Source organism: Tupaia chinensis, unplaced genomic scaffold, assembly GCF_000334495.1.
Source record: "Tupaia chinensis unplaced genomic scaffold, TupChi_1.0 Scaffold147123_1, whole genome shotgun sequence".
Classification (NCBI taxonomy): domain Eukaryota; kingdom Metazoa; phylum Chordata; class Mammalia; order Scandentia; family Tupaiidae; genus Tupaia; species Tupaia belangeri.
The window spans coordinates 301,636-329,310 of NW_006206975.1; the positions used below are offsets into that span (position 1 = coordinate 301,636).

The following is a 27,675-nucleotide window of genomic DNA, read 5'->3' on the forward strand; positions in this document are numbered from 1 at the left end:
GAAATAAAGGGTCTTCAGAAGGTTCGATGGTAACCTGCAGAAATACGGCACGATCGTATTAACCCATTTTGAGATATGATTACAAGGCGACATAAGCTCAAATGCTTTCAATAAAACAGTAAATATAAGACATATCCTACTCACATCCAGTTTCTTCTGGTAATTCAAACTCCTCACGATCTTCCTAGTTATGTGAAGGGCATGATGATCATCCAAAGCATAGTGGTCAGTTACTCCAGACTTTCTACAGAATAAATGACATGAAAATAATCAGAAGAGGAAAAAGGAAAGTAAACAATTGTCTTAAATCCCAAATATCTGCTCTCATCTAAGGATGACAGCACAACTTTAATAAATGTTGGGCCAGCAAGTGGCACGGTGGTTAAGGCAAATGGATCACATGTGGCCATATGCACGATTTGATCCCTAGACCCACTGTCTTGGCAAACATACCAGGGGCATGTGTGTATGTGTCCAAAGTCCGAGAGGTGAATGTAATAGAAGGGATTGTAGTGTGGCCATTCCCACTAGGGGGTTTTGACACTTTCCCTCTCGCTCTCTCTTTGTCTCTCTCTCTCCCTCTCCCTCTTTCTCTCTCTCTATCTCTCAGGCAAGTGCACATGCCCTATAAAAAATAAAATAAATAAACAAACATACATTATCTTATTTGATCCTTATATGGTTCTTATCCTACAAACAGGAAAAACTGAAGTATATACATAAGTTAAATATCTTGGGAACCAGCAGTTAGCGTAATGGCTATGTCGCTGGACTCCCACGTAGTCTGGCGAGCGCATGCGCCCTATAGTGAAGAAACCTCTCAAAAAAATAAAAATAAAAATAAATAAATAAGTTAAATATCTTGCCCTAAGATGAACAGCAGCTGCAAAAGAAGCTATGCCTTCTGTTTCTCAACCTTGACTTTCTGCTAGACCATGGGTCTTGCTAATGAAGGAGTCTATTAAGTGCTCATCCCGTGCAACTCAAACAGAACTGCATATGATGCATATGATGAAGTCCCACCACTAAGCAGCATATTCTCATGATGTGGCTGGTACCAGCTCAAAGCGTTGGGTGATATGCCAACTACAGCCTCTCATTCAGCCTCTTCCTTATAACGTCACACCCAGTAGTAAGCTGCCACAGGTAACAAAAAGGCTTGAATACACAGTCTCTTTGATTATGGGAAAAAACAGAAATTGATAAAATGGATCTTTGATAAGGGCTATGGAAATTTCTGCTCAAGTGCAGTTCATGGCCTTGCCCTGGTTATTAGTTCCGTCCCAATTACATGGCTTATTATTTTATATCTAGATATACTCTTACTTTCTTTTTTGTTGTTTTTGAGAGAGAGATTTTTGCTATAGGGTGTGTGCACTTGCCAGAGAGACAGAAAGTGAGAAATCAGGGGGGAGACGGTCATGCTGCAATCCCTCCTCCTCCATTCTCCTCTCAGGATCTTGGGCATGCACACACAGACACTTGGCATAAGTTTTAAGCTATCGGGTTTGGGACTCGAACCACAGTCAACTATGTGGGAGTCCTGCAATGTAACCATTTATGCCATCTGCTGGTCCCTAGATATACTATTTTTTTCTAATGAAGTATTTAAACAAACAAACAAAAGCTGTGGAGACAGGCTCATAGCATGGTGGTTAAGCACTAGATGTAGACAGCCAGATTTCACATGGCCACCCATAGTTCAAATCCCAGTCCCAGAAGCTTAAAATACATATCAGGCACAAGTGTAGGCATGCCCAAAATACTGATGAAATGGAGAAACGGAGGAAAAGGACTGCAGTGTGACCACCCCTGGGGAATGCTCATACTTCCTTTCTCTTTCTCCTGTAAACATATGTGCCCTCTGGCAATTAAAAAACAAAACAAAACAAAAGGCTGGAGTCAGCTGGCAGTGTGGTGGTTAAGGTGGTTGGATCCCTCATGGCTGACTGTGTGGTTCAAGTCCCAGACCCAGAGGCTTGAAAAAATACACTAGGCGCCTGTGCGTTTGTGCCCGAAATCCCAAAACGAGAAATGGAGGAGAAGAGACTGTACGTGGCCATTCCCCATAAGAGGTGCTTTCTCACTTTCCCTCCTTCTCTCTCTGACTCTCTCTAGTGAGCACACACATCTTCTGACAAAACTTAAAAAAATAATAATTGTCGGGCAAAAATATCTGTCTGAAAAAAACAGAATTTCAGTTTATTTTGTAAGTAAGGACTGAGTTGTTCCAATTTAATTTTGGTGTCAGGCCAACTCCACAGCATAGCAGTTAAGCACTCACAGAGGGAAACGGATCAATTCATTGCTGAACAAGGTTCAAGTCCTGGCTCTGGGAGCCTGAAGAACATGCCAGGAATGCACATGTGTGCCCAGAATTCTGGCAGGATGGAGAACTGGAGGAAAGAGGATTGTGACATACTGAGTCCCACTGAGAGGTCTCTCTCTCTCTCTCTCTCTCTCCTACAAGTATGTGCCTTCAGCCTTAAATTTTTTTAACATGTTGCTAGGGAAAACACCAATCCTACAGGAGAGCTGGACTCTCACAGTGGCTTTGTGTCCCTCTCTACCTCTGAATGGAGTGTTCTTAAATAGAGCAGGGCTCATGTTACCCCTCTTTGTAGCCCTCCCATGCCTCACAAACAGCAGACCCTTGCACTCCCTAGGGGAGAGGGCCACAATGCAATTCCTTCTCCTACACACTCCCCTTGGGATTCTTCAGCACTCATGCCCAGCGTGCTCTTCAAGCCACCCAGTCTGGGACCCAAACTGTGCAGTTGACCATGTGGAATCTGGACTCCAACCACCATGCCACAAGTGAGTCTGGCCATATCTTTTAAATGCTCCATACGAAATACCACCTCTAACCGCTGACTTCTAGCCACTCTGTTAGCCAGGATGCAATCAAGTAGAAGGAACTGCATCTAAATTGGTAAGTATGTTTTTTAAATGCTTTCTTATTCTCAACTGGACTGAGATGTATTTCATGCTGGGTAAAGTCTCTTTACAATCTAAATGATGTATAGTGATGGAATGCATAAATAATAATTATTATTATAAATTATAAATTATAAAAAAAACAGCAGGGAAGGGATGATGAGACACTATATATGTAAGACTTAGTGTCAAATCAGCACTTACAGATAACTAATCAGAGAGGTATGAACATGTATTTCTAATGACAGAGAGAACCTCGATCAATCTATGAGTAGTAATGTTGTTTGTTGTCACTGAAAAAAAAAAAAGGGGGGGGGGGGGGCCTCACCACCTCAGCATGTAAACAATATGGATAAAAAGCAATGGTAATAGAGCTCAGCACGCACTGGACACTGTGCTATGAGGGAGAGACTATTCATACCTTCATTTCATACATGAGGAAGTGAGACTCAGGAAGGTTATGGAGTTTGTCCCGGTCACAGTGGTAACAGGTGAGGCAAATATGATTTCTAGAACCTAAAGCCCTAATTGGCTATATTCCCTAAAGCTTTATTTATTAGCAGTCAAAATATTTTAAAAACTACTGCTCTTCCCATACTATCTTCAACTCCTTCCACTGATTAAGCACCTACAATCAACAGTAGTCTACTTTGTCCTCTGCTCCCAACTCATCCTTTTCTATCTGTGACCTCACTGTCTCTAGGTTGAAGTATCCACTTCCACCAGGCAAATCACTCGACCACTTCCTTCTAATGGGTGGTAAATGGCAGGTAGATGGTGATGCTGAATCTATTATGCTTACCTAAACAAACAAGGATCCTGTTCAAATTCAGACAGAACTCGATCTTTTCCTCTAAGCTTCTCTGTCTGCCTCAACTCCACTCCAACAATTGCCTTAACCATTCTCCCATTAGCCTTCAGTTGTAAAATTGGTAACCTGCTAACATATTTATTTTGTAGTGTTTTTAGTTCATTCATTTGTTTCTTGTATTTAATTAAATTATAAATCCTTGAGGGCAGAGAGTAGGCCTAGAATTTCTCCATATTACTCCTAATACTTAGTATAATCCATCTCTCCACAGTAAGTGTTCAGTGAGAAAGGAATGAATAACTGAGGCAGAGGTCCCTTAACCAAAATTCAAAACACATGACACTGTTCCTTGATGAGAACATAGAAATGTTACTAACCTATCGACCTCCCCCTACCTCCTGGGCTCCTCCCATAGCTACCTGCCTCCCTGGGTTGGCAGTATGGAAGAGCAAAGTCACTGGGCTTGATGATCAGATCTACTTACCACTCGTGCTTGGCTTCCATAGGGTTTGGTCCCCTCCCTCTTTTTGACCTACATTTACTCCAAGGCAAACTCAGCTAGTGTCATGGTTTTCAGTTCCACCTCCGTGGCCAATGACTCCCAAGTAGAGATCTCCAGCCCTCAATCAGACTCCACCTGTTGCAGCCCACTGCCTACTGGGCAAACTCTACTCAGATGTCTCATACGCATCTGTGATTTATCAGGATGGAGATGAATGCTTGATCCTTCTGGCTCATCCCCAAATCTGTTCCTCATCCAGTGATCCCTATTTCAGGAAATGAGACCACTTCATGTCATTATCTTTGTCACCTCACTTTCCTGTGCCCCATATGTGAAATCAGCAAGTCCTTCAAGTCCACCTCTACAACAGAGCTTGGGTATTCCTTCAGCTCCAACTTCACTACCACTACACCATCGAGGCCCCCAGCGTCTGTCCTCTGTGCTATTAATACGGCCACCCAAACAGTTCCCCATTTATACTCCTGCCAACTCTCCAAGAACTTTCCACTTAGCAGCCAGAGGATTCTTTTTAAGGACATATTTGATAATAGTGTATCTCTGCTTAAAACCCTTTAATGATTTCCCAATTGCTCTTTAAAAAAAAAAAAAAAAGAGTCCAAAACCTTTACTGATCAATTACGATGATAAACAACCCAGTAATATCATGGCAGTTAACACTGTTAACAGGACCAATTTAAAGCAGCTATTGTTTTGTGCAATTCACCTGCACTACCTCAGCTACTCCTCACAACACTCTCGGAGGCAGATGGTCTCGTCTCCCCTGAACTGGTTAGACCAGTGATATGATAGTGAGCTCTCATCTGACTCACAAAAGCCAACCTCGTGTCTCTGCCTGACTCCATGTACAGTGGCATCACATTGGCAGCTTGAAATCAGCCATGGTGGAATAATTTACACCACAGAAATTGGTAAATGCCACAAAAGGCTTTAATGCCTCCACACAGAAAGGTGTTCCCATTTACCTGCACACCACAGGGTTAAACCACCTTCTAAAGGCTCTCCCTATCTATTGTGACATACTGAGTCCCACTGAGAGGTCTCTCTCTCTCTCTCTCTCTCTCCTACAAGTATGTGCCTTCAGCCTTAAATTTTTTTAACATGTTGCTAGGGACAATCCCTCTCTACCTCTGAATGGAGTGTTCTTAAATAGAGCAGGGCTCATGTTACCCCTCTTTGTAGCCCTCCCATGCCTCACAAACAGCAGACCCTTGCACTCCCTAGGGGAGAGGGCCACAATGCAATTCCTTCTCCTACACACTCCCCTTGGGATTCTTCAGCACTCATGCCCAGCGTGCTCTTCAAGCCACCCAGTCTGGGACCCAAACTGTGCAGTTGACCATGTGGAATCTGGACTCCAACCACCATGCCACAAGTGAGTCTGGCCATATCTTTTAAATGCTCCATACGTCAGACCAGGTCTACTCGCTGACTTCTAGCCACTCTGTTAGCCAGGATGCAATCAAGTAGAAGGAACTGCATCTAAATTGGTAAGTATGTTTTTTAAATGCTTTCTTATTCTCAACTGGACTGAGATGTATTTCATGCTGGGTAAAGTCTCTTTACAATCTAAATGATGTATAGTGATGGAATGCATAAATAATAATTATTATTATAAATTATAAATTATAAAAAAAACAGCAGGGAAGGGATGATGAGACACTATATATGTAAGACTTAGTGTCAAATCAGCACTTACAGATAACTAATCAGAGAGGTATGAACATGTATTTCTAATGACAGAGAGAACCTCGATCAATCTATGAGTAGTAGATTTTATGATGCTGTTCAAAAAAAACGGGGGGGGGCCTCACCACCTCAGCATGTAAACAAGTTACTATGGATAAAAAGCAATGGTAATAGAGCTCAGCACGCACTGGACACTGTGCTATGAGGGAGAGACTATTCATACCTTCATCTTGCACATGAGGAAGTGAGACTCAGGAAGGTTATGGAGTTTGTCCCGGTCACAGTGGTAACAGGTGAGGCAAATATGATTTCTAGAACCTAAAGCCCTAATTGGCTATATTCCCTAAAGCTTTATTTATTAGCAGTCAAAATATTTTAAAAACTACTGCTCTTCCCATACTATCTTCAACTCCTTCCACTGATTAAGCACCTACAATCAACAGTAGTCTACTTTGTCCTCTGCTCCCAACTCATCCTTTTCTATCTGTGACCTCACTGTCTCTAGGTTGAAGTATCCACTTCCACCAGGCAAATCACTCGACCACTTCCTTCTAATGGGTGGTAAATGGCAGGTAGATGGTGATGCTGAATCTATTATGCTTACCTAAACAAACAAGGATCCTGTTCAAATTCAGACAGAACTCGATCTTTTCCTCTAAGCTTCTCTGTCTGCCTCAACTCCACTCCAACAATTGCCTTAACCATTCTCCCATTAGCCTTCAGTTGTAAAATTGGTAACCTGCTAACATATTTATTTTGTAGTGTTTTTAGTTCATTCATTTGTTTCTTGTATTTAATTAAATTATAAATCCTTGAGGGCAGAGAGTAGGCCTAGAATTTCTCCATATTACTCCTAATACTTAGTATAATCCATCTCTCCACAGTAAGTGTTCAGTGAGAAAGGAATGAATAACTGAGGCAGAGGTCCCTTAACCAAAATTCAAAACACATGACACTGTTCCTTGATGAGAACATAGAAATGTTACTAACCTATCGACCTCCCCCTACCTCCTGGGCTCCTCCCATAGCTACCTGCCTCCCTGGGTTGGCAGTATGGAAGAGCAAAGTCACTGGGCTTGATGATCAGATCTACTTACCACTCGTGCTTGGCTTCCATAGGGTTTGGTCCCCTCCCTCTTTTTGACCTACATTTACTCCAAGGCAAACTCAGCTAGTGTCATGGTTTTCAGTTCCACCTCCGTGGCCAATGACTCCCAAGTAGAGATCTCCAGCCCTCAATCAGACTCCACCTGTTGCAGCCCACTGCCTACTGGGCAAACTCTACTCAGATGTCTCATACGCATCTGTGATTTATCAGGATGGAGATGAATGCTTGATCCTTCTGGCTCATCCCCAAATCTGTTCCTCATCCAGTGATCCCTATTTCAGGAAATGAGACCACTTCATGTCATTATCTTTGTCACCTCACTTTCCTGTGCCCCATATGTGAAATCAGCAAGTCCTTCAAGTCCACCTCTACAACAGAGCTTGGGTATTCCTTCAGCTCCAACTTCACTACCACTACACCATCGAGGCCCCCAGCGTCTGTCCTCTGTGCTATTAATACGGCCACCCAAACAGTTCCCCATTTATACTCCTGCCAACTCTCCAAGAACTTTCCACTTAGCAGCCAGAGGATTCTTTTTAAGGACATATTTGATAATAGTGTATCTCTGCTTAAAACCCTTTAATGATTTCCCAATTGCTCTTTAAAAAAAAAAAAAAAGAGTCCAAAACCTTTACTGATCAATTACGATGATAAACAACCCAGTAATATCATGGCAGTTAACACTGTTAACAGGACCAATTTAAAGCAGCTATTGTTTTGTGCAATTCACCTGCACTACCTCAGCTACTCCTCACAACACTCTCGGAGGCAGATGGTCTCGTCTCCCCTGAACTGGTTAGACCAGTGATATGATAGTGAGCTCTCATCTGACTCACAAAAGCCAACCTCGTGTCTCTGCCTGACTCCATGTACAGTGGCATCACATTGGCAGCTTGAAATCAGCCATGGTGGAATAATTTACACCACAGAAATTGGTAAATGCCACAAAAGGCTTTAATGCCTCCACACAGAAAGGTGTTCCCATTTACCTGCACACCACAGGGTTAAACCACCTTCTAAAGGCTCTCCCTATCTTTCTCCTTTACAGGCCATGTTTATAGAATTCTGAGGCAGTTATTTGCTGTTGTCCAGCTTTCCCATTATCATTATAGCAAAAGCTCCTGGAAATCAAAGAGTGTCTACCTTATTATCCCGGGCATAACAGTGCCTGGCACACAACAGGTACTCAATGGATGTTTGTAAAATGAATAAGAAACCTTATCTCCAGTCCTTGCTGGCTGTAATGCTGACACTACACCTTGGAAATACAAAGAATTAAACAGTAAAAATTCAAACAATTCAAAGAATTAAATAGTATAACAGCAGAACAGGCACAAATAAACCAGTTTGGTTAGGAAAGTTTATAACTAGGAAAAATATAAACATAAAATTTCTTTTAGACAAAATGACAATCAATTCTGGAAAGAAATACCCATTTTTGTGTCACCTGCAATGAAGATCAGCCCCTCCAAGATCCTCAGCAGACACCTCTTCTCCAGTGGCCGCTTTAACCTGCAAGGACAGAAGTCAGCAGTGAGACTGGCCCATCAGAAATAAGAAATGCTTTAGAAACATGCACACCTCCTAACCAGACTGTACTGCCCTCTGTCTTCCACAGAGCTAAGGAATGTCATTTTTTCATTCCACCCATCTAACAAACCTAGAAAATAGTATATCTAAATTACAGATGAGACATCGAAACCCGAAATCACTAAGAACTTGCCCACAACCCCTGAGCAAGTGGTGCAGGCTGATCTGAGGCCAGGCATTTCCACCTGGGAGCTCATTCTTCTCTTCCCCCTACTTCATGCTGCCTTGGCACACGTGGTACAGCCCTGGATTCTGTCCTGTGCCCTTCCCACTGCCCCAGATTCTTCTTCCTCTCATCTACCCATGGAAGTCCCACTTATCCTTCAAGCTCCACCTCTAGTCACCTGCTCTGTGCGGCTTCCTCTGACCTGTCCAGGCCTCCTCATCACTAACGACACTCCGTGGTATTAACAGAGGAATGCGTGCTCATCTATGGTCCAAGAGTATGACATGTACACTTCCAACATGGCACTTGCCAGACTGCATTTCAGTAATCTGCATGTACCTCTGTCCTCTCCTCTCTACTGTGACTTCCCTGACGGCAGAAATTAGGATTTATTCATCTTTGATTACTCAATAACTACGTTGGAAGGATCAACTCAGCAGCCAAAGAAGCCCAAAGTTCTGGAGAACTGAGCCCCAGCCCATAGACCACGTTAAGAGAGAAAACAGCAGCTGTAGCTTCATCCACATGAGACTTTCTTATTCATTTTACAAACATTCATTGAGCACCTGCTGTGTGCCAGGCACTGTTATGCCTGGGATAGAAGTGACGGTTGAGAAAGGCCTTGAGGTTTTGAGTTGCTTTCACTTATTCTCAATAAACTATATAGTGCTTTTAAGGAGGGAAAAAGTCTCCAAGATCCAGCAGAATATAACCAGAAAGAAAGAAATTAGAAGTAAATAAATTAAGAATGACTTCATTTTAGACTGAGAAATTCTAATGGGAAAAAGAAAAGTCATTTACTTCTAATGCCAACTGGATCCTTTAGAAATTGCTTATTGATTCCTACTTGTTTCGGTTGATTAATTTGCTTCTTTTTTTTTCACATAGGAAAAGCTTTTATTAGAATAATGAACATTAATCTCAAATACAGCATAGAAATGACATTACTCACTACATCAAAAGCTCTGTCTTAAATAAAACATCCTTCTACAAGAAGAGGTAATTAAAATTTTTTACCTCCAATTATTCCACCCTCGGAACTAAAGTCTTGGTTTTTTTCTTTCCAAACAATTCAGTGTAAAATAGCATTCTGTCCAGACAATAACTAATTATAAGAGGTGTCTGGACATTTAAAGATAAAAAAGGAATTAACAACAAATAGGTTATATTTTCAGGGATCTGACTAATAGCAACAGAAAAATAAGGATTTGTCATCGGTTAATATTTATTGAACACCCACCACATGTTTGTTACTGTGATAGGTGCAAGGATGATAAAAGTCAACGAGAAAATTAAAACAGCTCATTCTACTAAATAACAAGTTCAGGAAATAAACAAAAGACAGGAGAACAAAAGTTTCTTCAAGAACTTATTACTGTCTGTTTTTTTAACCACTCAGCTACTGAAGCTCAACAACTGAACCCAACACTATGTACAAAACCTCAGTCTTTTCTCAGCTGTCAGTAAGAGGAGTGTCAGAAAGCAGAATTCAGAAGCAGGCGAAGCTGCAGCTGCTGTTTTCTCTCCCAAACAAGATCTGTCAAAAGTGGGATGCTGAACGAGGCTTGCTTCTCCAACAGAACTTCAGGCTGCCCTGGCTTCCGAGTTCGTTCTTTCTTTTTTTCTTAAGTTTATTCCTTCTATGAGACAGACACCCCCCAACCCCCAACAGGGTCTTGCCATACCATGACCCTCCCCACAACTTTCCAACCAGCCAGGATTATGGGTACACCGGGCACATTTGAGTCAACCCAGAATCCAGACCCTGGGCATTCCCATCTGGCTCCAGAATCAGGCAGCGGCACTGCACAGCCTGCACAGCTGAGCCCACACTGCTTCCTCCTAAGGTATAAGTTAAATCTGAATCCACTGACTACACTGATCCTCCCAATAAATCTCCCTAAAGCACATATCACCATTATTCCAGTATCATGATGCTGCCTATACTCCCAGTAGATGTTTTCAAATTTAAGTCATGTCTTACTTCATTTTCTAGTGAAAAATGAACAAGAACATCTCATGAAAATCTATGCTTTTTATTATACAGAAATAAGTTTTGACTGTATTTTCCTCTCACTAACCAATGATAACTATCGCATACAGATATACAGCCAGAGAAATATCTAAAAATATTTCAATACTGGGGACATCAGGTGGCCTGGTGATAAGGCACTGGACTCCCACATGGTCAATGTGGTTCAAGTCCCAGACCTAGTGGCTTAAAAATCACTCCAAGTGGGACCAGCAGATGGTGTAATGGTTATGACACTGGACTCCCACATAGTCAACCACGGTTCAAGTTCTGGACCTGGTGGCTTCAAACTCATGCAGGGCATGTGTGCATGTGTGTCCAAAATCCCAAGAGGAGAATAGAGGAGAAAGGATTGTGGCTAGCCATCTCCCTTGGGGGTGATTTCTTGCTTTCTGTCTCTCTGTGTCTCTCTGTCGAGGGTACGTGCTCTATTACAAAAATCTGTCTTTAAAGAAAATCACACGAGACACTTGTGCATGCATGTCCAAAATACTGAGAGGAGATGGGAAGAAAAGGGACTGTAGTATGGCCTTCCCCCCTGGGGGTGGGGGGGGGTGGGGCGGATTTCTCACTTTCCTTCTCACTGTTTCTCACAGTGAGCACACATGCCCGATAGCAAAAACCTTTAAAAAAATATACTATCATTAGTGTTTAATGGGTTTCAGAAAAAAATATATACTATCATTAGTGTTTAATGGGTTTCAGTTGAGGAAGACAAAAAAATTCCAGAGACGGACTGTGGTGATGGTTGCACAGTATGAACGTACTTAATGCCACAGAGCTGGAGGCTTTAAAATGGTTAAAATGGCAAATTTTATATTATGGATCTTTTACCACAATGTTTAAAAACCACCAAGAAACAGTTAAGATGATATATTTTAGATTATTGGGGGGGTGGTCTTCAAAAAGTTCATGGAAAGTATGCATGTATTATTGAAAAATTATGCACAATTTCAAAAATTTTTATACCAAAATAGGGATCAGCAGTTAGCGTAATGGCTATGTCGCTGGACTCCCATGTAGTCGGTTTGAGTCCCAGACCCAGTGGCTTAAACTCATGACAGGAGCATGTGTGTATGTGCCCAAGATCCTGAGAGGGGAATGGAGGAGAAGGGATTGTGGCATGGCCATCCCCACTAGGGAGTGATTTCTCGCTGTCTGTCTCTCTGTCTCTCTCTCTCTGTCTTTCTGGCGAGCACATGAACCCTATAGCAAAAACCTCTCAAAAAAAAGAAAAGAAAAGAAAAAACTTTTATTCCAAAATAAAACCCTACTTTGATCCCTTCTTTCTGTGAACTTTCCAAAGTACCCTAATATATTTACCTTCAATCAACCAACCAACCAATCAAGATTATATTCTTACCAATGGGGGTCCGCCCAAGAAAATGGTACCCTGCTTGCGTATGATGACGTTTTCATCGGCCATTGCAGGCACGTAGGCACCTCCTGCTGTACAGGAGCCCATGACCACCGCTATCTGGAATCCAAGCAGACCACAGCCCTGAGATGCAGCTCAGACAGTAACCTGACCGTGTGTTATCTGTAGTCCCACAGACAGTGCAGTGACCAGGGATGTTACTAGCTGTCCCTGGACTTCATTTTATAAATGGAGTCCTCGGATCATTTGAAAATAGTTTTCTGACTTATGATATTAAAGCATGTTGAAGGGTTGATGTTACACTTTCACAAAATTGACAGACTATCTCCCTATAAGAGAAAAGACTGGCCTGATAGACTATTTATCTGACCTAATAATAATGGAAAGAAGAAACCCATAATTTAGCAAACCTGCATCAAAAATAACTTTCAAATCTAATAATAAGTTCTCTAAGCAACTGTGACTTACCTCATAGCAATACTGAAATAATTCTTAAAATGAATTTTATTAATATTCTGTTACCCTGAATATCATATTTTCTAAATATAAAACTAATGTTCACATTGCAGTTTAAAATCTTGCTTGCTTAAAAGAAAGCCAAATTATGTTCAGCTGAGTGAAGTGCACACGAGGATGCACTGCACTATTTTCTCTACTTTTGTGTGTCTAAACTTTTCCATCATAGGGCCACCAAGTGGCGTGGTGATTAAGGCACAGGGTCCCACATGGCCAACTGCACAATTCAAGTCTTGGACCCAGGAGCTTGAAGAATATCCTGGGCATGTATACTTGTGTGCCCAGAATCCCAAGAGGAAAAGAGAGGGATTGCAGTGTGGTCAGCACCCAAGAGGGTAATTTCTCACTCTCTCTCTCTCTCTCTCTCTCTCTCTCTGTTTCTTTCTCTCTTTCTTCCCCTCTCAGGCAAGCACATGTGCTCTATGGCAAAAATCTAAATAATAATAACAATTCCATAATAAAAAAAATTTAAAGAAATTCTTGCTCAGAAATTAGTGTGACACAAAGAACAATACATATGGGTTTGGCTGATACCCCAGATAGGAATAAATAATATTACCAAAGAAAAAAACTTTTTAAGTGTACATAATGAATAATTTTTTAAATTATCATGAGGGGCTGGCAGGTGGTGTGGTGTTAAGGGTGCTGGACTTCCACATGGCCGACTGTGGGTTGAGTCCTAGACCTGGCGGCTTGCCTTCTCACTTTCTCTCTCTCTCTCTCTCTCTCTCTCTCTCACTCTGTCCTTCTCTGGTCAAATTAAAATAAATAAATGAATAAATAAAGTTAAATAAAATAATTCTTTTTAAAAATTATCATATGAAGGACCAACAGCGCAATGGCTATGTCACTGAACTCCCATGTAGTTGACTACAGTTTAAGTCCAGACCCAGTGTCTTAAACTCATGCCGGGAATATGTGCACGCGTGCCCAAGATTCTGAGAAAAGAATGGAAAGTAAGGGATTGCGGCATGGTCATCATTCCTGGGGGAGTGATTTCTCGCTTTCTGTCTCTCTGTCTCTCTCTCTCTCTTTCTGGTGAGCGCACACGCCCTGTAGCAAAAAAACTCTCAAAAAAATTATCATATGGGGACCAGCAGTTAGCATACTGACTATGTCACTGAACTCCCATGCAGTCAACCACGGTTCAGGTCCTGGACCCAGTGGCTTAAACTCACGCCAGGCACGTGTGTATGCGTGCCCAAGATCCTGAGAGGAGAATGGAGGAGAAGGGATTGCGGCATGGTCATCCCCTCTGGGGGGTGATTTCTCGCTTTCTGTCTCTCTCTGTCTTCCTGGCGAGTGCACACACCATATAGCAAAAAAACCTCTCCAAAAAAATTTTAAAATTATCATATTAAAGCAATATTTGCTACTTCTAATATTACATGAGTTTTCCTTCCAGTCATTCAAAATAAATATTTTGAAAAACAGCATGCCATACCAGTACTACTCCAATGAAAAAACAGCATCAGTTAATACTTTCGCATCTAAACAGCCTTCACAAAATATTTTTTCTTTACTTAAGCTTTCATGTATTTGAATGTGGTAGGCCAACTGGATCCACCATGGCTGACGATGTAGTTAAAATCTTGGACGTGGCCACTTGAGAAACATGTCAGGCATGTGTGCAAACATGCCCCAAATCCTGAAAGCTGAGAAATGGAGGAAAAGGGATTGCAGTGTGACATTTCCCATGGGAGGTGCTTTCTCTCTCTCTCTCTCTCTCTCTGGCAAATAACCAACATACATATCAACATAAGATTTTAAATGGATAAATAAATTATGTACTAAATTAATTTATAAATGAATAAATAACAGATGATATAGCAGTTATGTCGCTGGACTCTCACATGGCCAACTGTGGTTCGAGTCCCAGACTCAGTGGCTTGAAACTCACACCAAGTGAATGTGCATGCCCAAGATCCTAGGAGGAAAATGGAGGAGAGGGGATTGAGGCATGGCCATCCCCCTGGGGGGTGATTTCTCATTTTCTCTCTCTCTCTGTCTGGTGAGCACATATGCCCCAAGGCAAAAACCTCTTAAAAAAAAAAAAAAAAAAAAGAAATCCGAGGCAAAAATAACAAAATGACACATTAGTACAATAATATCAGGTGGCAGGTACATGAGTGTTCTGTTCTATTTTTCTCTGTAAATTCTGCATGTTTAAAATATTGTGCGGACTTTTCATTAATGTTCTTTATAGAATAAAGTATACAATTTCACGAGGGCACTGTGTTCTCTGCACTATAACATTGGGTTTGGCTCAAACGACTTTCATATCTAAAAAGAGAAAAAAAAATAAAAAGGCAAGGAACTTGGAGAAGAGCTGCAATCTTGGAGAAGAGCTGCAATGATGTAACAACCTAAAAGAGGAGTTATCAAAAATAAGACCTAGGGAACTCAACAGGCCTAAGAGGGGCAAGAACAGCAACTGCCAGCAAGTACTCCAAGACCAAGGATGGGCACGGGAGGACGAGAGAAAGAGGAATTATTTGGGCAAAAGTAATGAAACAAAAATGAGAGAAATAAAAGAGAAGGCTGGGGCCGGCAGGAGGTGCAGTGGTTGTCACTGGGCTCCCATATCGCCGGCCATGACATGAGTCCTGGACCTAGTGGCTTAAAAAATCATGCTGGGGGACTGGCAGGTGGCGTGATAGTTAGGGGCACTGGACTCCCATGTGGCCGACCGCGGTTCAAGTCCTGGACCTGGCGGCTTGCTCTCCTGCTTTTTCTTTCTCACTCTGTCCCTCTCTGGTCAAATTTAAAAAATAAATTAAATAAATAAGAGTTAAATAAAATAATTATTTAAAAAAATCATGCCGGATGTATATGCATGCATGCCCAAGATCACAAGAGAATGAAGAAGGGACTGTGGGGTAGCTCCCCGTCGGGGGATGATTTCTCACTTTCCCTCTCACTCTCTCTGTCTCTTTCTGGTGTGTGTGCATCCTATGGCAAAAAAAATAAAATTAAATTAAATTAAATTAAATTAAATTAAATTAAATTAAATAAATAATAAAATTTTAAAAAATAAAATAAAATAGGGACCAGTTGGTAGCATGGTGTGGGACTCTCACATGGCTGACCACAGTTCAAGTCTCAGACCTGGCAGCTTGCTCTCTCTCTTTTTCTCTCTCTCTGGTAAGCATACATCCTATAGCAAATTTTAAAATGATAATAAATAAAAACAATTCTTCTTTAAAAAGTAAAATACAAAAATCATAGGAACTCATAAAATGAAAGTCTATAAATAAATGAAAAAGTGAATGTCAGGGCCAGCGGGTAATATAGCTGTTAAGGACTCTAGACTCATACACAGCCAACTGCTGTTCAAGTCCTGGACCTGGCGGCTTGCTTTCTCTCTTTCTCTGTCTCTCTTTCTCTTTCTCTGTCCCTCTCTGGACAAATTAAAATACATTTTTTTGAGAGGTTCTTGCTATAGGGCGCATGCGCTCACCAAAAAGACAGGGAAAGACAGAGAGATAGAAAGCGAGAAATTACCCTCCAGGGGGGATGGCCACACCACAATCCCTTCTCCTCCATTCTCCTCAGGATCTTGGGCACGCACGTACACGTGCCCAGCATGAGTTTAAGCCACTGGGTCCAGGACTTGAACCGTGGTCAACTACATGGGAGTCCAGCGACATAGCCACTACACCAACTGCTTGGTCCCAATAAATTTAAATAAAATAATTGTTTAAAAAAAAAGTGGGGGACCAGCAGGTGTCGTGGAAACTCCAACATGGTTGACCACAGTTCGAGTCCTGAACCTGGTGGCTTGCTTTCTCACTTTGCCTCTGTGTGTGTGTGTGGTCAAATTTAAAAATAAATTAATAAATAAATAAAATAAAATAATTCTTTTTTTTTTAAAGTGAATGCCATCAAACCATCTACTATGGAGACAATGTTTGTGTCCCTCCTCACAAGATTTGTAGATTGAATCTCTGTCCCCACTGTGATGATATTTAGAGGTGGAACTTTGGGAAGTAATCAGAGAAGCCTCCAATTAATAACCAGCCACTGTCACATCATATCTTCTTATCATTTAATTCTGAGACATTCACCCACTTGCCAAAGGGAACAAAGTGAATATATACCAAAAATAGTTCTGGGTCTGCTTATTCCTCTCACGGACTTCAGGGATCCTAGAGCCAAACAACAATGACAATGGTCCATGTCCCGAAGCATTCAACAGCGATGTGACAAAGATCTTACATGAGGCCACACTGGGCATAACTGACTAGACAAATGATCTGGAACCCAAAAAAGAAATTCTGAAGCATTTTCCACCATGAGGCCATTAATAAGTAGGATAGGGCCAGCTGGTGGCATGGTGGTTAAGGCAGCTGAATTCCACATGGCCAGCTATGCAGTTCAAGTCCCAGACCCAGTAGCTTGAAAAACATTCTGGTCATGTGTATGTACATGCCCAAAATCTTGAAAAGAAGGGGAGATGAGAGATGGAGAAAGAATTATGGCCATTCCTGTGGGCAGGGAGGTGCTTTCTTGGTTTATCCCTCCCCTCTTCTATCTCCAGCCAGCACACATGCCCCGGTAAATTTTTAAAAAGAAGAAATAGGATGCATGATTATACAGTTCTTTGATCATACTCAGAGATGCCGCTCTGGCTCGTATTAAAGTTACAACGCAGGCATTTCTCAAGTGACATCCCTCCCCTCTTCTATCTCCAGCCAGCACACATGCCCCGGTAAATTTTTAAAAAGAAGAAATAGGATGCATGATTATACAGTTCTTTGATCATACTCAGAGATGCCGCTCTGGCTCGTATTAAAGTTACAACGCAGGCATTACACAAGTGACATCATGGGACCCTCATCTGCATCGTGAAGAAGGTTAACTTTAAAGAACTCCACAAGAAACTACAATCCACCCAGTCAGCAGGGAGGTGGGCCTGCTGTGCAGCAGAGACAAAGCAAGAGATTCCTCCCACAGGATGAGGGGTCGGCGGTGATGATGAGACTTGAATCAAGAGCAAGAAAGTATAAAGAAGGCTGAGGATAACATACAGCTGACAGCAACAAGTCATCACCATGGAAGGCACAACCCGAACTGCTGAGTAAAAGGATATGAGATCGCTACAGAACAGTAATCATCTGAAAAACTTCAGAGAAACGTCATTACCCTCCAAGGTTTGCCTGAGCAAATCGATAGATTCTCATTGTACCAAAAACAAATTACACAGTATAGGTCAGCAGTCTGCCCTACGAAAGGGTCTCTGACAGGGAGTCAGTGGGTTTTATACCTAATTCTGAAAAGATGTGTGAACTCTAGACCTCCATTCCTCTATGACAAAATTGTGGAGGAATACTGTGTTCAAAGGAATACTGTAATAAATGTAAGCTGTAGGCAGTAAAGAGTCATAATTGCTTTACAGAGAAAATATCAAAAATTAAAAGATTTTTTAAAAATCTCTCATCTTGAGCCAACAGGTGGCATGGTAGTTAAGGCTCTGGATTCCACATGGTCGACCGTAGTTTGAGTTCCAGACACAGAGGCTTGAAAATCATGCTGGGTTTGTGTGTGTGTGTGTGTGTGTGTGTGTGTGTGTGCGCGTGCACATGTGTGCCCAAGATCCTGAGAGGAGAATGGAGAAGGGATTGCAACCTATGGCAAAAAATCTAAAAAAAAATACAAACTCTCAGCTTCTTTCTCAATTCAAGACAATGGTGGAAAGCTGAGACGGCCTATATCACATTGTTCTTATCCCTATCCGAAGAACCACTATTAAAAAATAAATTCCACAACATTCCCATTGAATAGCTGTCCAAATTTTAAGAGCATTATCAACTGCACTGACTAATCTACACCACTGATTCTGTAGTAGATCCTTTTTTACACCTACTAGTTGGGTTGAAATGTATGCAAAAAACAAAGTCCTTCTTACCCAGGATGCGCTGTTTCTTTACTCAATCTTTTTTTTTTTTTTGAAAGATTTTTTTGCTATAGGGTACATGCACTTGCTAGAGACATAGACAGAGACAGAAAGCGAGAAATCACCCCCCAGAAAGGATGGTCACCTCAATCCCTTCTCCTCCATTTTGGGCAGGATTTGGGGCACGCACACACACACACACACACACACACACACACACACACATATATATCCAGCATGAGATTCAAGCTGCGAGGTCCGGGACTCAAAGAGTGGTCAGCGACGTATAAGTCTAGGACCTCAACCACTTTGCTACCCTCCGGCCCATACTTAATCTTTTTTTAAAGAGCCTCAAAGTAATCAGAATGACTTAATTTCTTCCAGACCCTCTCCATCTTCATAACAGATTGAAATACATTTAAGAAATAATGAGATACAGGGCCTATTCTAATCATGCCCCACAAAACACTCATAAAGAATTGAATAAAGAAAAACAATTTGGGGACCAGCGGTAAGCGTAATGGCTATGTCGCTGGACTCCCACGCAGTCGACTGCAGTTCGAGTCCTGGATCCGGTGGCTTGAATTTGCGCCAGGCGCATGTGTGTGCGTGCCCAAGATCCTAAGAGGAGAATGGAGGAGAAGGGACTGCAGCATGGCCACCCCCCTGGGGGGTGATTTCTCGCTTTCTGTTTCTCTGTCTCTCTCTCTCTGTGTGGCGAGCGCATGCGCCCTATAGCAAAAACCTCTCCAAAAAAAAGAAAAAAAAAGAAAAACAATTTTAAGGAACCAGCAGATAGCATAATGCATAATGGCTATGTCACTGGACTCCCATGTAGTCAACCACAGTCTGAGTTCCAGACCCGGTGGCTTAAACTCTCGCTAGGCATGTGTGCAAACATACCTATGATCCCAAGAGGAGAATGGAGGAGAAGGGATTGCGGCGTGGCCATCCTCCTGGGGGAGTGATTTCTTGCTTTCTGTCTTTCTCTGTCTTTCTCTGTCTTTCTGGCAAGTACACACACCCTGTAGCAAAATCTCTCCCAACTCAAACAAAAAAGAAAAACAATTTTAAAAATAAGGAGTTAGGCCCAGCCATAGAGGCACACAGTTTGCACCACCATTTAGGAGGCTAAGAGCAACATGGGAAGCCCAGGTCTAGAACCCAGGCCGACATAAACAGGCTGGGCACAACTGCATTCACCCGCAAGCTTAGTTAATTGAAAGGCTAGGCAGGAGGTTCATGAGATGACAACACTCTTTCAAAAACCAGCAGGTAACATGGTGGTTAAGGTGCTGAATTCCCACATGTTCAACTGTGGTTCAAGTCCTATACCAGGTGACTTAAAACTCACGCCAGGTGTATGTGCATGCATACCCAAAATCCCAGGAAGAGAATGGAGAAGGGATTGCAGCATGACCATCCTCCCTGGTGGGTGATTTCTCACTTTCCCTCTCATTTTTTCTGTCTTTTCAGTGAGCACATGACAAAAACACTAAAAAATAAAGGATACTTATCTCTTGCCAGTCTGGTGGCATGATGATTAAAGAGCCTGGATCCCACATAGCCAACTGCACGGTTACAGTTCTGGGCCCAGTGGCTTAAAAACAAGCCAGGAACGCATGCATGCATGCCCAAAATCCTAAGAGGAGAAGGGAGAAGGGATTGCAGTGTGGCCATCCCCCTAGGGAGGGGTGATTTCTCATTTTCCCTCTACCTCTCTGTGTGTGTCTGTCTCTCTCAAGCAAACACACACACCCTATAGCAAAAACTTAAAAATAAATAAATAAATACAGACACACAGGAAATAGAACCATTTGGCATGTTAGATACCACTTTAATAGTTCTAAGGAGATGTATCTTTTAATAAATATTAAATAAACATCACCTCAGGAAATAGGTAGGAATATGCAAATTTAAATAACATTTCTAATCTCAAGTAGGTAACAGTCTAATAGGAGAAATTAGCCAGGACTTCTCTAGCTGAAGGGGTAAATGTCATTAGTTAGATATAGTTCAAGAATTATAAGCTGAGAAGAGGAAAAGATTACTTCCAGGAAGGGATTCTGGGAAGTTTTCTTGGAAAGGTGGCATGTGAGACGTGCCTTGGAAAACAGGTTGCAGACTTAGACTCAGTAGTACTGGGGGTAAGAGAGCCTGGATGGGCCTGGGGGAACAGGAGGTGTGAGGAGGTGCAGATGGATGGCAATTTAGGGTGATGAACGACAAGGCCAGGGAGTTAGGCTGGAGTCTGATCACACAGAGTAAGAAGTATGAGGGGTTTTTTTCTTTTTTTTAAAGAAAATATAGTTTGTGACAGAGCTACATGAAGAATACCCTTGTAGAAATGTATGAAAAAGGAGAAATTGGACAGTTGGGGACACCAGGAAGGGGACGTTGGTCCCGCAGTGTCAGTGGTAAAGAAGGCCTGAACACCAAGGGTGGTGATGGTAGGATGGAGCAGAGACGGAGAAGACCAACTTGAAGGGAACTCAACTGGACTTCCTTCCTCAGGGCTAAGAGGTGCTGATCATGTGCCCAGCATCAGAGCAATGGCCGGGGACACTCACACAAGGAAGGTGTGTTTGACCTGAAAGGACTAAGTAGGAGAAGCAGAGATAAGACCAGAGGATGACGTCAAGTTTTCAGTCCTAGGCGAAGAGCCAGAAGGTAGTGCCAACGGCAGACAGGAACACAGTGAAGGAGCAAATTGGTAGAGAAGTTAACGTCTAGTTTGAGACTAAGCCTGAAAAGATAGAGAAGCATACCAGAGTGTTTTCCTACTCACTTTGTCACACAGCTCCTCTGGCACTGGATGGGCAGAGGGCTTCTCCCCACACGTTCTTCAGTGGACACCAGCCAGGTGTCCTCTGATTCAACTGAACTCTGACACTGTCTACCTACAGATAGCATCAGATGGCATAGGTTGTAAGCTCAGTCCTGCAAGACTGTGCCCACTTCAGATGTCAGTCACACCAAGTAGGCTGTCACCTAGACCTCTGATCCACTGAATAGGAGCTCCCACTGCGCCCTCTGGTGTTCAAATAATTTGCTTGAGTGGTTCATAGGACTCAAAGAAATACCTTACTTAGGTTTACTCATTTATTTATTAAAAAGATAAAGGACGGGGAACCAGTGGGTGGCATGGTGGTTAAGGTGCTGGAAACTCCCACATGGCTCACCACGGTTCAAGTCTCGGACCTGGTGGCTTGCTTTCTCTCTCTCTCTCTCTCTCTCTCTCTCTCTGTGTGTGTACGTGTGTGTGTGTGTGTGTGTGTGTGTCTGGTCAAATAAAAATAAATGAATAAATAAATAAAATTAAATACATAATACCTTAACAGTAAATAAATAAAATAAATAAAGGATTATGGCATGACCAGTTCCCGTGTGGGTGCTTTCCATCTCTCTCTAACTCTGTCTCTCTCTGGCAAGTGCACGTGCCCTCTAGCAAGCTTGTTTTACTTTTTTGTTTTTAAGAGTTATTTATTGGGACCAGCAGTTAGCGTAATGGCTATGTCGCTGGACTCCCACGTAGTCGACCGCGGTTCACGTCCTGGACCTGGTGGCTTAAAACTCACGCTGGGCGCGTGTGCATGCGTGCCCAAGATTCTGAGAGGAGAATGGAGGAGAAGGGATTGCGGCGTGGCCATCCACCCTGTGGGGTGATTTCTCGCTTTCTGTCTCTCTGTCTCTCTCTCTGTCTGTCTGGCAAGCACATGCACCCTGTAGCAAAAACCTCTCCAAAAAAAAAAAAGAATTATTTTATTTATTATTATCATTTTTAAAAAAAATGTGACCAGAGAGAGACAAAGAAAGAGGGAAAGTGAGAAAGCAAGCTGCCAGGTCTGGGATTCAAACCGTAGTCAGCCATGTGGGAATCCACCGACTTAAACAATAAGTCTCTCACCAACCCCACTCTCTGGGAAATCTGAAGGAAACAAAAAACAGAGAAGAGGAAGTCACAAATATATAGAAGACAAGGTCATATATTAAAAAGACATATAATAAATGCAAGTGAAGAATAATTAATTAGAATATTAATAAAGAGCCTGGTGGTGATCAACTGGACCTACATGGGAGAGGTCCTGGGTTCACATCACAGGACCTCCTTTAACACACAGGGGGATGTATGCGTGGGGGTCCATGATCTGAGTCAACTGAGATTAGGTGTGATCAGAGGCAAGGGGACCCTGGTGGGAATGCCCATCTCTGACTCTCTGAGTGTGTGTGTCTCTCACAGAACAAATCATAGATAAACTTATACATTTACACATACACACACACACACACACACACACACGTAAACTAGAAATACAGGCCCAGTCCCTGTAGCATAGCCTTAATGCAAGTGTCCTGCAGTGCTGGAAGCCACATGGCCTAGTGAGGGTCAGATCTCTGAGTCAGCCTGGAAACAAGTCTGGTTTACACGTAGGCATCCAGGACCCCAAGGAGCCAGAGGGCTGGGGAAGGAGAGCATGGTGCGAGCACACCTTGTCGAGGCTGCTTCTCTCTCTCATGCACGTGCACATGCTCTCTCTCATTAAGAAAATAATAAATAAAAATATTTTACAAGATAGCCGATAAGGAAATAAACACATAGGAGTAAATCAGTATTATGAAAGTATTTCAACCATGCAGAAAAAATCAGAGAATAATAAACATGGATTCCCCTAATACCTAGTGTTAATAAATCTTGACATTTGGCCAATTTTACTTCAGCTCTTTCTTTTAAAAAAAAAAAAAAAGTGCGTGTGTGTGTGTGTGTGTGTGTGTGTGTGTGTGTGTACTGTGGTCTGGCCATCCCCCAAAGGGTGCTTCTCCACCACCCCCCCCAATCTGGTGAGCACACGTGCCCTTTAGCAAAAAAAAAAAAAAAAAAAAATTTTACCTGTTTTCTTTAGGTGAATAATGTTTATTATAGGAGAGTATCATATAAGAGTATTCCCAAAATTAGCAAAACTTTTTAACTGTAGATAACTTTAAGATACTATCTATGGAAAAAAGATGAAATTCTGTATTAAGTTCTGTTTTATTTTAAGGTCATTCTGGTATACATAATTAGCAAAAACATAGTAAGAAATTACCTGTGCAATATTTTTCGAAGACATAATTGCCTGATTATAGAATATGCGGCCAAAGTGATCTCGGTCTGGAAATATGTCTGCTTGTCGAGGTAAGTATGCCCCTCCTGAATCAACTGAAGACAGGAAAAAGGGGAGAAATAAGCACATCTCTAGGAAAATAACATGCTATGCACATGGACTTCTATCAGTGATGGTGTCAGTTCTTCATTATGTTTACAAAAGGCTGGCCCCTCTTTCTACAATGTTGTGGAGCTTTTTTCCACTCCACAATGTAACCAAAGGGATTCCGCTTTCCCCAAACCCACTGGGCATCCCTGCCTCTGTACATGGTTCTCCTTGAAATGTTAAGGACATTTTCTTTTTCTGAGGACCAGCTAAAAGCCCCAAAAATACCATAAATTCTTAACCAGTTAAGCTGAAAAAAGTAGCCTTCTTCTAAGCCAATACAAAAACCGTCTACAGAATTCCCATGATCATTTATCACACAAGGCCTTCTGATACTGTTTACCACAGTTTGGAGTGGTGGAAAGGAATGTCAGCTGAGTTCAAAGCAGAGCTTGTTACTTCATAACTGTATGATTACGGGGTGTTCGCTAGTCATTCTATGACTTGCTTCCCGGTGAAATGAAGATAAGGAAAGTAGCTATCCCATCCAGTTGATACTAGGAGAACTGTGAAACAGTCTACATAAAGCGCTTGGTTCAGCACACACTGGGAATTCACACAGTGTTTGAAACAGTAGCTACTGCTCTATCTAGTACTGCCTAGAACTACTAAATCTTGTATTGTTACTTAATACACTATATTCTATCTCCAACCCATTGCAAACACGCTGAAGACAGAGACAGGTTAATGCTGTTATATGCCCAAGCGTGTGGCACAGCACCTACAAGCTGCTGGGACCATTCATTATTTTCTATACATGTAAAGTAGCTCACAATGCCAGTCAACCATGTAAATTCACTTTCCCCACCCCAGACTCCCCAAAAATACTTACATCAGTACCTGTTCAAATACCTGTATAAATGAACAATATATGCTGGAGTTTTACCAGTATATATTTATTAAGTCAATATCCAGAAGGTACCAATGTGTGTGTGTGTGTCCATTAGAGGGTGTGTGTGTGCATGCCAGAGAGAGAGACAGAGAAACAGGGAGAAAACACCCTTCATGGGGAACAGTCAATCACAGTCCCTTCTTCACCATTCCATCTTTTCAGGATTTTGGTCAGGCACTTGCACGTGCACACACAAGCACCCAGGGTGTTTCTCAGGTTACCAGGTCTAGGATTCGAACCACACAGCCAGCCACATGAGATCCAGCTACTTTAACTACCAGCCGAGAAAGTACCCATTTTAAACTGCTTTGCTTTTAGATTCTTTTAGAAATATCCTTTCATTTAAATGTACAGTATTTAAGTTCAAATATAAATTCACTTCCATTCAAGATTCAACTGTAAATTACCTGGACTGAAATGCTCTAATACTCAAGCAATTAACACAATACCTGGCACTCAAGTGATCCATAAATATCAGCTATTATCTTTTTCATAGTTTGAAAATTTAACCAAGGAAATAAATATATTGGAAAAAAAAAAAACCACTTTTAATGAAAACATTGGCATAGGGCCCAGAGAGTGGCGCAAACATTATATATGACGTTACAAGAAGCACTCCCTCAAGACAAGGTTCCACCTAGAGGTTCCCTGATAGGCTGGGCATGCACTTGCCCTGGATCTAGGGCTGGCTGAAGGCAGGGAGTGAGTCATGGTGCTGAGACCCTGTTGGGGGTGCTGTCCCTCTCTCTCTTTCTGTCTCTCTCACTCATGGAATAAATAAATAAATAAACTTAAAAAGAAGAAGAAGAGAATAAGGAAGGAACCAATAGATGGCATGGCATAATAGTTACATCGCTGGACTCCCACATGGCTGACTGCCATGTTCTGGACCCAACGGCTTGAAACTCACACCGGGTACATGTGTGCATGCCCAAAATCCTGAGAGAAGAATGGAGAAGAAGGACTGCAGAGCAGTCATTTCCCTGGCAGATGATTTCTCGCTTTCTATTTCTCTGTCTCTGTCTCTCTGGAGAGCATACATGCAATATAACAAAAAAGCTCTCTTAAAAAAAGTGAACATTAAAATATTGTCAGGAATTATTCTTTAGTGATATTACTATGAGTAGTTCTTGTTTACTTTTTCCCCGAAGTTTTCAGCAACAACGACACTCATTTCCTTTGTAATGATGAGAGAAATCTACAATTTTTTTTAAATACCCACTGAGGGCCAGCAAGTGACACAGTTGTTAAGGTGGTTAGTCCCACATGATCAACTGCATGGTTCAAGTCCCATGCCCAGTGGCTTGAAAAAAAACTCAAGGCATAAGTACACATGTGCCCAAAATCCCGAGAGGAGAATGGAGAAGGGATTGTGGCATGGCCATCCTCCCAGGGTGGCAGTGGGGGGTGCTTTCTCACTGCCCCTACCCCCACCTCCAGTGTCTTTCTCTTTGTCTCACTCTGGCAAGTATATGAACCCTACAAGTAAAAAGAAAGTTAACAAAATAATAAAATACCACTGATAACATCACATTTTAGTCTTCCAAACAACCTGTATTTTACAAGCTAATAAAAGTTTATTTGACAACTCTCGCAACTTACCCAAGTAGATGCATGGGAGACTGTTTTGTAGAGCAATTTCTTGTGCCCGCAAATGTTTCTTCACAGTCACTGGGTAGTAGCTACCTCCTTTGACAGTGGCATCATTGGCAACAATCATGCATTCTACTCTGAAAAGCAGAAATTTCATGGGAAAGAGAATGAGAGCTTTCTTCAAAATTAAAAGCCAAGGGAACCAGCAGTTAGCATAATGGCTATGTCGCTGGACTCCCACGTAGTCGACCACGGTTCACGTCCTGGACCCAGTGGCTTAAAACTCACACCAGGCGCGTGTGCATGCGTGCCCAAGATCCCGAGAGGAGAATGGAAGAGAAGGGATTGTGGCGTGACCATCCCCCCAGGGGGTGATTTCTCCCTTTCTGTGTCTCTGTCTCTGTCCGTCTGGCGAGTGCACACATCCTATAGCGAAAATCTCTCAAAAAAAAAATAAATAAAAGCCAATTACAGCTCCTTACAAGACACTCCAATGTAATCTTCCCCTTCTAGTACACTTCACCAATGACACTCGTTAGCAGACCATTTTATGATAAAAAAGCAAGCTTAAATGACAGTTCACATACTCATTTGTGTAAGGCAAAAGTACTACTTTTAACAAGTTTACAAACTCATACTAGATTTTTTTTTAAACTCCTATATTAGCAGTAAAAACCTCACAACCTAAGCCACATTCCCTAATGGTTCTTTAAACCAAGAGTCCTAACAAGATAATAATACCAATATCAAAAAGAAAAAATAAATTCCAAGTGTCAAGGGTATAAAGCCCTTTCATAACAAACTTCAAATTTTCCTTTTAGGAAGGTCATTTGTAAAAATTGGAAAATTGGTTAGTGTAGAGGAAAACCAACACTCACCTGGTATCAGAAATGTTATGAGAGTACAGAAAAAATGTTTTGCTCTTTAGAACCTATACCAATATCCAACACTATGAAATAAATCATGTATAAAAGAGCAATAAAGATAGTTTAATGGGGACCAGCAGTTAGCATAATGGCTATGTCGCTGGACTCCCATGTAGTCGACCGCAGTTCACGTCCCGGATCTGGTGGCTTAAAAACTCAGGCCGGGCGCATGTGCGTGCGTGCCCAAGATCCCAAGAGGAGAATGGAGGAGAAGGTATTGCGGTGTGGCCATCCCCCCTGGAGGGTGATTTCTCGCTTTCTGTCTCTCTGACTCTGTCTGTCTGTCTGGCAAGCGCACACAACCTATAGCCAAAAAAAAACAAAAACAAAAACAAAAACAAAAAAAAACTCTCAAAAAAAAAAAAAAAAAAA

General features: G+C 42.0%; 1 protein-coding gene across 1 annotated transcript in view; it reads right to left on the reverse strand.

The window, feature by feature from the left end:
* Nucleotides 1-27,675, reverse strand: part of MCCC2 (methylcrotonyl-CoA carboxylase subunit 2) — a 75,553-nt gene that overhangs the window by 25,984 nt on the left and 21,894 nt on the right. Inside the window, 7 exon segments of the mRNA XM_006169503.3 lie at nt 1; nt 4-34; nt 145-244; nt 8,513-8,577; nt 12,217-12,330; nt 23,728-23,840; nt 26,387-26,514. The exon segment at nt 1 is cut by the window's left edge and continues 61 nt beyond it. Coding sequence (XP_006169565.1) covers nt 1; nt 4-34; nt 145-244; nt 8,513-8,577; nt 12,217-12,330; nt 23,728-23,840; nt 26,387-26,514 — 552 coding nt within the window.